Source organism: Mercenaria mercenaria, chromosome 16 (assembly GCF_021730395.1).
Source record: "Mercenaria mercenaria strain notata chromosome 16, MADL_Memer_1, whole genome shotgun sequence".
NCBI lineage: Eukaryota > Metazoa > Mollusca > Bivalvia > Venerida > Veneridae > Mercenaria > Mercenaria mercenaria.
In genome coordinates this window covers 43,871,400-43,884,536 of record NC_069376.1, presented here as the reverse complement: position 1 = coordinate 43,884,536, position 13,137 = coordinate 43,871,400, and the positions used below count along the sequence as shown (strand labels likewise).

General features: G+C 34.0%; 2 protein-coding genes across 2 annotated transcripts in view; one reads left to right on the top strand and one right to left on the bottom strand.

Annotated features, from left to right (window-relative positions):
* The first annotated feature begins 190 nt into the window (after positions 1–190).
* The window catches only part of LOC123539690 (uncharacterized), a 35,850-nt gene continuing 22,903 nt past the window's right edge, over positions 191–13,137 (top strand). The window contains exons 1-4 of the mRNA XM_053526873.1: positions 191–276; positions 6,902–7,563; positions 9,068–9,275; positions 10,071–10,133. Of these exons, the coding sequence (XP_053382848.1) occupies positions 6,928–7,563; positions 9,068–9,275; positions 10,071–10,133 (907 nt within the window). The 5' untranslated portion in view covers positions 191–276; positions 6,902–6,927. The remainder of the gene's footprint in view (positions 277–6,901; positions 7,564–9,067; positions 9,276–10,070; positions 10,134–13,137) is intronic.
* On the bottom strand, positions 2,306–4,297 carry LOC123526843 (uncharacterized). The gene has a single exon (XM_045306093.2). It carries the CDS (start codon positions 4,295–4,297, stop codon positions 2,306–2,308), a length of 1,992 nt encoding a protein of 663 aa, XP_045162028.2.

The following is a 13,137-nucleotide window of genomic DNA, read 5'->3' as shown; positions in this document are numbered from 1 at the left end:
CGTGTCAAAAGACACTTCCGGTCAAAAAGAAAGTAGAATGAAGTGACGATAATATTTAAAAAAAAATCAAGAGGTTCATATGTTAGGATATAAGACCTTTTGATGAAGTATTATTAATCAAAATTAATTTAATGCCTGTTTCTCTTTTTTATCCCATTGACGACAATTTTACCCAATCAATTATCAATGTTTTCTTCTTTGTTTACATTGACAGCAAAATGGCGGATAAAAGTTCAAGTTAGTTAATTTTGAACAGATGACTCAGACTGTGCATAGGTAAGAGAATGTAACACTGTTGTGCTTTGGGCCTTTGTTTGTCAGTGATATCATGTTTCTGTGTCAGTAAGCTAGCATGACTTTTCGACCCCAAGACATTTCAATTCCAAGGGACTATTCGTTGTTGTTGTTCTAGTTCGCTATCGTGTAGCTGGTCAGAGACCACCAATTCAAAAAAGTACAGGGAACTTACTGGGAATGAGGTAAGTGTATACCTGGGAATAAGGTAACGTCTGTGCGTTCTGATTGGTCAGTCATGTAAACAAACCCAGGAAGTGATTATTTTTTCAAAATTGATATTTTTTCACTGCATTTACAGTATTTTATTATACATTTTGACAAAATTTGCTACATTTTATGTGTATTGAAAAAAAGTTTTATCAAACGAATTTCTCCCGCCATGTCAATGATGTAAACAGGGGGTCATCTCATTCACGCGAAAATTACTTAAATAAAGTATCACTATTCATATGTTTTTCGTCCGATATTTTGGTAGAACTAAGACAGTTCTTGAAAAACTTGTAATTAGATATACATGTTTCGATGTATGGAAGGCCGTGCACGCCATAATGTTACAATGTAAGTCTATGGGAAAACAATTAGTGGTCTCTAACCTATAGTAGAGCTAAAACATGACTTTCGTCGGAAGCCACCACAGGTAATGTAAATGGCCACAAATCTGTTGTAAATGATGTAGAAAGACGTTTTCGTGCAAAAATAAGCGTGAAATTTGATTTTTGTTAAATTTTGGCCTCTTTTTTTAACAGGTGTGCCCATTTTTATCTGAGCTTTTGGGCCAAAAAGGATCATTTTTATCTATGTAATGTTAGAGAATGATCAAAATTATTAGACCTTATTTCTAGTTTTTACGGAATGAATCGTATTTCAGCTTCCAAGTCAAATCAAATGCAGATAACTGAAATTTTCACGAAAAATTGCAATCTGACGACGACAGGGACTGAGTCTGGGCATATAAATCGACACGGGGTGACCTCAGTAAACTGTCCATATCTTTCTGAAAACTGAACATTTCTTGATGAAACTTTGTAAGACATTTGGTATTGGATCATGTTTCACAATATCACTGTAAAATTGGAAAATGTGATACGAAACATTCATCTATAGGTCAGAGACCACCAATTCAAAAAAGTACAGGGAACTTACTGGGAATGAGGTAAGTGTATACCTGGGAATAAGGTAACGTCTGTGCGTTCTGATTGGTCAGTCATGTAAACAAACCCAGGAAGTGATTATTTTTTCAAAATTGATATTTTTTCACTGCATTTACAGTATTTTATTATACATTTTGACAAAATTTGCTACATTTTATGTGTATTGAAAAAAAGTTTAATCAAACGAATTTCTCCCGCCATGTCAATGATGTAAACAGGGGGTCATCTCATTCACGCGAAAATTACTTAAATAAAGTATCACTATTCATATGTTTTTCGTCCGATATTTTGGTAGAACTAAGACAGTTCTTGAAAAACTTGTAATTAGATATACATGTTTCGATGTATGGAAGGCCGTGCACGCCATAATGTTACAATGTAAGTCTATGGGAAAACAATTGGTGGTCTCTAACCAGCTGTTAACTCTAGTGCGAATGTGTTGCCACATCATTGTCATCCTTGGTACTTTTTAAACTCGTGCTTAAACTCATTTGCTTATTTAATTATATGTCAATATTGGGAAGAAGTTTATTCCGATTCGCTTCTGAAGCGACCAGAATTTTGAATATATTGGCTGAAAACTTCTATTAATTCTCTCCTTGCCTCAACCCTGATATCAGCCAGTTCTCCTACTAGGGTGGCCATTGATATATTTCCACAACTAATATTTTCTCTATATAGTATTGTCTCTATGTCCCGTTCAAGTGTCTCTCTTTGTTTTGTGAATCTGGCACAATGGAATATGTAATGTTGTGCTGTTTCTGGAACTTTGCATTGGCAGCACATTGCTGATTTTGTTGAATCAATTTTTGACCAGTGTGCATTTAATCTTGTGTGTCCACTTAATAGCTGATTGATCATACAAAAAGTTTCCCTGTTTTCCTCTCCCACCAAGACCTAACTCCTGCTTGCTGATAAACTTCTTGAATATTTTCAACATTTTCTGACAGGCTGTATTTGTTGTTCCATTTTTCTTTTATGTTTTCTTTCATAATTTTGACAACTTCCCTTGCATCTCTCTTCTCTGTGTTCTCCTCAGTATCTGATGTACACATTTCAGATGCAGCTGCTTTTGCCTGAGAATCTGCCAATTCATTTCCTGTAAGTTCTTTATGGCCTGGGATCCAGTGAATTTCTATTTCATATTTTCTGTCTTGTAGGTTTGCCAAATATTTCTTGATTGTGATGATGTTTTCTATCATTTTTGTTGGTACTTCTTTACAGAACACTGATGTTATTGCTGCCTGACAGTCTGTAAATATATGTATCTTCTTAGCAGTTGGACTTGTTACTTCAGTCAAGAATTCCAGAGCAATTTCAATACCAACAATTTCCCCAGAAAAGTTATTTCCCCTTTTGCTCACTGACCTTTTTAATAAAACTGGGATAGAGTCATAGCCATTTAAGTATACTGCAGCTCCGGCTCCAGTTGGACCAGGGTTCCCAATGGCAGATCCATCTGTGAATGCTAATATGCAGTTATCTTTACATGTGCCTAAAATGTCTTTTATATTTGATACCTGCATATCCTTTGAGGTATGAAAGGTTTCTGTGTGGACATACTCTTTGGTCCTGGATAACCCAAGATGCTCTTTGCTGTACTGGAATTCCTGTTCAATGTTTTCTAACTTGATGTCTTCTCTTACTTCATTGAATCTACTGATCATTAACTGGAATGTTTTTGGTCTGCCTTTCGAGTTCTGACATTCTGACATCCATGTATTGAATTCTTTTTTTAGAGGGTCTGTCTCTCTTTTTTCTGCTATTCTTACTAATTCCTGACACTGTCGCAATTTCATATGAAGTTCCATTGGGGTGCAATTAGTAAGAATTTCTAAAGTGTCTGTACTGGTAGTTGAAACACATCCAGTTGCTTTTAGCATTGCACTTCTTTGTACCCCATTGAATTGTCTGTAGTAGCTGTCATTTGATGTTATAAATATGGGTGCTCCATAGTCTATCACAGGTAAGACCAGGGATTTGTACAATCTCATATAATTAGATTGAGTACAACCAGCATTTTGATTGATAAATACATCTATGTTTCTCAATGCTTCATATCCTGATTTTGTTTTTACAGCTATATGTTCTTGAAAACTGAGTTTGTCATCCAATGTTATTCCAAGGATTTTCTTGCTGCGCACTATTTCGACTCTCTTATTGTCTAGTTCAATGCTAATGTCCTCACATATACTTTGAATATCATCTCTGTTCTTGCAGAATATCATTGCACTAGTTTTCTCTGGAGCTACTTTCATGTTCCATTTGTTACACCAATTTGTAATTCTGTCTAGGTCTTCATTTGTTTTCAGTACAACTTCTTTTAGGTCTGGGGCTTGATTAAGTAGACTGACATCATCTGCATACTCTGCATGCTTACCTCCAACATTATCAAGGGAATCACTAGTGTATATGTTGCACAATGTCGGGCTTAAAACAGATCCCAGTGGGATTCCAACCTTGGATGTCAGTTCTTCTGAAGAGTAATCATTGACTTTAATATAGTAATTTCTGTCTGTTAAAAAGTTCTTGAGGTACATCCACATTCTACCCTTCACTCCTGAATTTGTGGCTTTCTTCATAAGGCCTGCTCTCCATATCCTCTCAAAACATGACTCATAGTCCATCAGTACCAATGTTATCTTTTCATCATTGTTATGTGCCTCTTCTACCAAGTTAACAATTCGCAATACAGTTTGTGTGCAAGATTTATTTTTTCTATATGCATATTGCGTTGCTGCAATGCCTCCTTCCACTTCTATTCTCCAAGTAAGTCTATTCTTTACAATTCTTTCCATTATCTTACCTATAACACTTTCGAGAGTAATTGGATGATATGATCTCGTCATGTTGTAATTTGTTTTTCCTGGTTTTGGGAGAATATTCGACCACAAAACATTTCGACCCCGGCTCTTGGCATGACCCCATTGTGATATGCATGTAGCAATAACCACAGGAAAGATAACCAGTGATATAGACAAGCTTACTGTTGCTGAGTTGCTGCTTTTTAATTTCTGAGTTTTGCAGCCATTGTGACGTTACTGTACGGTTAGTCCAACAAATTTGATGGAACCTTGGAAATATTGAGATAATTTTTTCATATGGGCAATATCCCCACTCGCGTCAAACATTCGAAAGACCAAAATAACGGAAGCAATTTCCGATGAAATTTTCATCGCTGCCGATGCTCTACATGCTACAGGTTTAAATGCCGATTATTTCACGCTATTGACCATAAATTCAAATAAAACTTACATATATGTTTCAAAGGGGATCGATTCAATTCCTCATTGATTACTGGTACTGATGATAAACTCGGACAGATGATAAAGTTGACCACCTTAGAATTATTCGATTGCTACTGGTTATTTAAATAATTGAACACACCATGATAAATTAATACTCACCATCTGGTACCCACCACTTACAACACAAACTGGTGTAATCAAAACCAAAATTGGTAAATATTCTGTATAAATAAATGACTTAAATTTATCTGTATAACAAAATATGTAGCCAAAATTACTGGGGAAGAGGGTGTTTATTACGCATGCTCACTGGCAGTATACATTTAAAAGGCCTGACATTAGGTTGATCACTTTTCATTGTTGTATCCAGAATGACTGAACATTGCAGAATTTTTGGGAAAGTTTCAATAAAATACTATGAGGAAAATTTTTTAAATGACAAAGTGGTCGAATTTATCATCAGTCAACGTCCGTACAGTTCCCATTTTACATACCCCTTTCAGGGCCTCACTTCACGTGAGTTTGCTACGTAACTAAATATAAATTTGAATTATGCAAATTTTTCAACAAATGTTAATTAAGCTTTATTTAGATACCAATCATTGATAACAATTTGCAGAAATAAAAAATTACAGGTAAAAAACCTCATTTTCTGTCCGGGTTTATCATCAGTACCAGTAATGTAAAAGTTATCAAATACTTTCCAAAATTTCGATTTTTCTGGTGATTTATACCTGTGTATACATATACTGTACACGATTAACATTTACCGTGTCTACAAGCGATAAAACCAATAACTTAATTTACATGACTGTGTACTGTGATTTATCTTCCATTATATTTTGGTCCTTCAAGGTTTTGACATTTAGATTGCCCATCACAAATATAAAACAATCTAAACGCCGAATTATTTTGACTACTGTACAGTTTGACTGTCCCAGTATAGGAAAGATCACCGTGACGTCACACAGTAACCATGTTAACATCTGTTTATCTGGTAGTACATGGCTAGTGGGCAAAACAAATGTTTTTAAATCGTTTGCATATAGGGTCGGAACAAAAAACATGGACCTTTGCCGTCTGCTCACCTGATCACTGTCTTATCAGTTCTAAAAATAGAATATACAACGGATTTGTATACAAACACGATCTCTCCGATAAAACAAATTGTATGCATTAGATTAGTTTGACTAACCAATCATACAGAAGCTGGATAGCTAAAAGCTCTAAAAACAGAAGTTTAACTGTTATACACAGCTCTTATATCCACCCCGCTCTGTTACGGTATTGCATACTGATTGCAGTTACCATGTCGACGCTCTGTACATTTAGTTTAGAACAAGAGTTAGACAGAGCTTTTCTTCCATATTATAACAGAGGCTGATATTCGGCTGCTTCTCAATCCAAAAATAGAGACACTTCCCAAAATGCAAGGTAAGATTTCCTAGATTTCCCCAAATCGCACCAACAAATGGTTTAGATTAAAATTTTTAATGTTTGTAACATTTTATGTTTCCAGAGAAAGCGGTTGTCTGGTATAGATTTTTTGACACAGTGTTATGCATTACCAGTCTAATCCGTCATGGATTTTAGTCCATGTTTCTGGGGAGATAAATTTAATTTGTCATTCAGTGTTTACTTCCGCTTGATTTTTTTTCCAAAATGTCACATAATGGGAAATTTATACAGCAATAAATCTATCAAAAGCGTGAGAGTATCAAAAGAAAATCAGAGGTCATTAGTTTGTGTAGGACACAGGGTGTGACAACACAGGTACAAATTTTGTCACAAGTAAGGGGCAATAATTCAGATGTTTGCAGTCTAAAGGGGGTATAGCCATAACAAACATTTAAATAAAGGATAAATTATTCTAGGCCATAATATTATACTTTTTGAGCAGTGGGAATCGCAAACAAATGATCCACTATTTTGGCTATTTCAATGGCCATAATTCTGTAATTATCACTGAAAATTTCAAGAAGAATGCCAAGTGTGCAAGGTCATATCATGGTATTTTTGATTATGAGGTAGCAATATGTCAACATAATTTTTATGAATTAATCTTAAAATGTCCTGTGAGAATCTCCTAATTGTTTACATGAGCTGTATACACCCATACATTTTAACTTTCACTCACTTTAATTACTCACTCGCAGCATTCATTCCTTACTTAAGATGATTTTTAAAATTAATTGTCTTTTCCAGAGAACAGTGGATTTTTATGGTACGTTATGGCCTCAGTGAATTCAAGTACTACAGTATATATTGGAAACCTCAACACCAAAACCAGACTAACTGAACTAAAATCCAGTCTTCTTAGATTGCTCCAGAAATCGCTCAAAGTACACGTAACTCCAAACGATATCAGTATTATAAATGGTACAAAACGTTATGCACTTGTTGACGTGCATCATGAACAGAACGTTGATTTCCTGTTAGAAAACCTCTCTGATTACGAAGACAGAAAAAAGATCAAGTTTAATTTTCTCCAGTTAGTTGAAGAAGGGACCTGGTTATATGTAGACAAAGTAAAATCGCAGGACGAAAAACAAGCAAGAGACGATTTCGAAAACGCCAAAAATCCAAAACCATTTCAAAAGCCGCACCTCCACACAAGAAAACGTCCTGAGTACGATGTTATTGTTCCACTGAGACCATCAGCAGATCCAAAACAGTCCAGGACAGGATCTAGACTTAGCTCGAGCACATTGAAAAATCAGAGTCGTTTAACCCCAAAATCATACCTTTCAACTGATTTAGATGTGACTTTACCAGATTTACATAATAGGTCAGGTCCACATGAGGAGGGGGAAGAGGTCATGAACAAAAGGATTGACATGATACCACTAGCTGATTCTACATTAAAGGTAAAAACATGTATGGTATGGTATGAATTTTCTCCAACTTTTGTGAAATCACTTATAGTTTTTGAGCCAATTAAATTTTGCTATTTCACGGGTTGATATCAAATTTTAAATATAATTTATCCTTTTGATGTATTATAAATTACTGGTTACTGATTGTGAACTTGACTTGTTCATTGGGATTTTATTTCATGGATTCACTACAAAATCCATGAACACGAGTCACCCATTAATATTATTATAATGATTTCAAAGTATATAAAGAAATCCATTAAAACAATTTTTTTTATCTATAGATACTTCATAACTTCAGATACAGAAAACTGTCATCAAATGTATTTGACTATAACTAAATATATATAAATTGATTGTGTAGTAATATTGTAGTGAAGTAGAGCTAGACTCACAAAAATGTAATGCAGAAATTTTAGCAGTTGATAGTTAAAAAACTTCCAGTGGTAGTAAACACTGTACTTAGTTGTACATGTATTGAGAGTGTACTAATTACAAAACTAGTGCATAGTACTGTAAATTCACATCCATACGTCTTAATTTTAATACATACATAAAATTTGTTAATATTTTCAAATTTGAAAATTTGGTCTAGTATACCTTTAATTATTTTATATGTACATGCATTATATGCTTAATTACTACCAATTTTTGTTATATGATTATCTGAAATACAATTGTAGATTATATTTGAAACTTTCACTGCTTCAAACAGTGGGATGTTTATTTTATGACTAAATTCACTGTTAATTTAAATTACAAATAATTGAAAATTCATTCCAGAATGTACATCAATTAAGATACATATAAGTTTATATTAAGTACCTACAAAAACATGATATTAAATTAAATGCTACACCAAAAATGTAAAAGCTAGATATCTAATTCTCTTAAATAAATTATTTAACTTTGCATAGTGATGTCAAAAGTTTGCTTGTTATGTAACCAGATGCATACGATGTTACTTGTGTAGTAAAACCTATAGAAATATGACACATGATAAAAGAAGAAAATTTGTTTGTATTGGGATCACATGATTTAAATTTTCAAATGTGGCTCCACCAGTTATGAAAATACTACACTCACTGTTCACTCAGTGAAGGATACTTCATTCTTACACTTAAACAAAAAAAATATTCTCTTTATATAAACCTTTAGCCTACTTGCAACAAGTGATTTTTCCTTTGCTACCAGTGTAGACTAAGATCATGGTCTGCACTGTTAGCTATTCAGTCAGTAAATTTTTAGTGACATATGAATTAGGAGTGGAGGATGAATGATTTCAGATAGGTACATTATATTATGGCTTTCATCAGTTGTTGCGGAGAACATAGTTATGTCTCACCTGGGGATCAAACTCGTGATCCCCGTGAACCATTATAAGTCTCCCTATTGAGTGGATATACAAATATATTCTCTTGTAAAAGTTTCTTAGTTTTAAGTTACAAAATGTCAAAATAGTTTTTTCTTTTTATATTTTCCGTTTTCTTTTCAGACTCATGAAGATTCTGATGACTCTGGAACACAGATGGATTCAGTGAATAACAGAACACTTTCTTCCATACACGGAGATGGGGACGATTATGAAGCTTCTCCACAAAACTCTGAATATGAAGATCCTCCGGGATCTGTGATAGATCTTCGACATGTAAGCAGGTCTTCATTTCAAGGAAAGATTACTCCAAGAATACACAGGCGGACTGGTAAATAGTTTCGGTATTTTTGGTCCAGTACAAAATTATGGGTATAACATCAGTTGTATGACATGTTACCCTGCAGTAAGGATTCAGGGCCAAACAATAAATCATTATGTTATGAGGTTGAATGTTAGACTTAAATTCTAGATATTTTTTTTTTTTTTTTTTGCCTTCCTTTTTCCTAATAAAGATCGTGTCAGATGAAAATTTTCACGTATAAGCTTTCTATAACAAACATATCAGCAAATTCCAGCAATATACATAATATTATAGTTAAACCTGTATTAAGCAGTCAGTAAGGGCAGCAATCTTGCTACATTTAAGACATTGTCATGTGGTATAAAGTTTGAATGTTCTTATGTTACCATAATGTAGATTTCTGCACGACCTGTTTTGTCATATGCATAATTCTGTTGTTGTTTTTTTTTAAGAACATTGTGGAATTATTAAAGAGGAAAAAAATAGTACAATCAATGATTGTCAATCATATGTATCTGTTTTTGAATTAATAGTGCCAGAACATATTATACACTTATCGAATAGCTTACCAGTCAATAGTTCAAACTATTGCCCAAAGTCCAAAGGACCGAGAGCAAATAGTTACAACCAGTGAATGGCAAACCATACTAATAAATGTTATGTTACTTGACTTCTGAAATAAACTTGAATTTTATCTTTTTAAGTCTTGACTTTGGACTAGCAAAATTTAGTGTTGAACTATAGACCAATCAATAGCACAATCTACGGACTGGCAATTTGTATAAGGAGATGTATGTAATTCAAAAATCCTGTGTGTTTTAGCTAGAACAACCAAGTCTTCTGCAAGTAGAAGGGATTTCTTTGATTTCTTGGATAAACAAGTTGGTAAATGTCAGCACAGAATTTCAGTAATGGATTTATAGATAGATTTATTGAACACAACACAGTCTTTCATGTGCAATAGCAGAGAACAGCACAGAAAACCAGCTTGATTTGAATTTGATATGCACTGTTTTTTGTGTGCAGTGAAACTTTTAGCACAGAAAATCTATATCTTTATGAATACGATGCAGGACCATTTCTGGTATCAAAGCCCAAGGCCCTGTGGTTTTAACAAGAAGATTTACAAAGTTTTTCCCTATGTAAGTCTATATAAACCATGTGACCCTCAGGGCGGGGCCATATTTGACCCTAGGGGGATAATTTGAACAATCTTGGTAGAGGACTACTAGATGACGCTACATACCAAATATCAAAGCAGAATAAAGGCGTCAGGTGAGTTTCTGGTTGTTTAATCACGATGCGTGAGAGCTAGCTTCCGTTAAAGCTCTCCATTGTCTCTGCCAGTGCAACAATTTCTTCATGCTTATTCTATTCCTGCACTGCCTTGATAATAAAAGAAAGTTTATATTGCTTGGAATTTGCGGTTTATATAAGATATATATTTTTTATGAAACTTAGGAACACATGACTTGTTCTATTTGTGTAGTATATGGTGAAAAGCCAGCATGCAGAATGAACAGTTTGTTTGCTAGCTGTGTAAATTAGGTACTAATAAAGAAATGCTAGCAAAGAAAACAAAATTACTGTGAAATCATTTAATTTCAAAGACATAAATTTCACTGTTTTGGCTTGAACAGAAAACAGGACTTTGGGTAAACTTATGAAAGCTTAAGAAGACAATAAATGTAATAAAATGAATATTTGTTTTAGCTAGACTTTTCAAAAAGTAATGAGAGCTATTCTACTCATGAGGGCTTTATTTTCTTTATAACATCTTGCATAAAGTTTCGCTTGCAAGGTCATATCACAGTAGCCGTAATGTATATTGGATTGAAACTACACACAAGACTTTTTAATGATCCAACCTAATAAAATGACCAAGGTACATAACTTTTTGTTGAATTTAATACACATGATGACTGTATTTTTACTTAGAATTTAATGAAAAGTTCTGCATGAAACTTACCAAGCTGTATCTCAGTAACAAGTCTATGAATTTGACTGAAATTTCACACATTGCCTCCAAATCATCAGCTGTGCTGAAACAACCATGATTGTAGATTTAACTTTATTCAAATAAAGGCCCTTTTTGCATAAAAACACTTGATATAGCTCTGTGTAAAGTTGAGAATTTTCCAGTGGCTGCAACATACACCAGCACCCATTCTAAAATGTCTATAACTTAACATTTTCATTGCTGAATAAAAATTAATGGAAAAGTGGGGGTCCTGTTTCATAAAAGAAACATATTTTCAGTCAAACAAACAATTGCTATAAAAATTAGCTGAGAAATGGTGATATATGACCAAAGTTTTTATGATAAATTCTTGATTGCTATAATTTCAAGATGGAAGTGCTACTTAACTGTATAAATGTTTTATGTGATTTCAACAAAAAAAAATTATTGGAAGGAAATAAGCTTTACAGAGCAAATAAACAATCCAGAGAACTAAATTCAATCAGCCAATGCCCATTATGCAACAACCTTTTTTTTCATGTCATTTCCCAAGGACTTCGGACACTTTCTATATGAATTTGCCTACTCCAAGAGTGAAAAATAAACCACTAAGAAATAAGTATTTAATTACATATGCCATCAAAATACATATTTGAGATTATTTCTTAAAGTCAAATTTTCAATATTTGTTTCATAAAACGGTGATATTTGTTCTAAATAGAATTACGTACCCTGTTCTATAGATATAAAAAGTGTTTTGCTTTATACAACATTGTTTCCACTCGTGCATCAAAACCATATTTGGCCAGCATATGTAGATATTAATTATACACATTTTCTGTGAATATTGTGTTGATGCAAGGGGTGGAACAGTACTTTTAAACAAAAAATATAACTACAGGGTGTTCCCAAATGTAAAGTAACCAATACTTTTTATATTCATTTTTAATAAATACATATTTTTACATCTGTTTGTAACTCAGATACTGTACAATTGTTTGAGTGGGTACACATATGCATGCTATACATGTATAGTATTGAGAAAAGCAAATACTGTGAATTCATTATTATTCGTTGGGTTAAATTTTCATTGGCTTATCCTGGTTATTTGTTGCAGTAGATTGGCAAATATGTGCTTTAACATACTTGCAACACACCAGGTAATCTTCTGCATGCCCCCCTCGCGATGTGCACGCCACTAGCGATGAGGATGTAATTTATTTTCCATTTTGTTTTATATTATTTTTTGTATTTCTTATATATTTTTCATTTCTTTATTTTTTCATTTTCTTCTGTGCGTTTATATTTATTTCTTTTAGACACATACTAAATGTCACACGCGTTCATCACTTCATGTTCTTCCTTCTGTGAAAACTGAATTGAACACTGTTCTTTGCGGCGGACTAGGCCGAAACACCACAAAAAGAGGCAATATGTGCACAGCAGTTAATCTGATCCTGACTATAGTCTATCCAACAGAAATAACGCTTAGCATTGATATGCCTGTGATGCATAGGTCAAGAACAGTAGCTTCATGGCAGGTCATATCGGTGACGGATTCACATTCAGTGTGATGCCACGAAAGTGATGTGTCAAGTCGCTTTCCAGGAGATGGCATATATAAATACGGCTAGACGCGAAAACGAACTAAAAGGTCCAGCCGAGTTTCAGGTGGATTTTTTATGCAGCGACCTGCTTTCTACTTTAGCCCTAAAATGACACATTTCGAATGTGTTTTGCCAACTTCAGCCCTGATTAGACAACATTATCTTTAGATTGGTTGTTGTCAGACTTATCCCGATTTAACTTTTTCCGATACAGCTTCCTTAGGCAAGCCCCACAAAGAACTGTCATTTCGGATACATTTTTATTACATGTTTAAACCAAATGAGCCATATCATGAGAAAACCAACATAGTGGCTTTGTGAT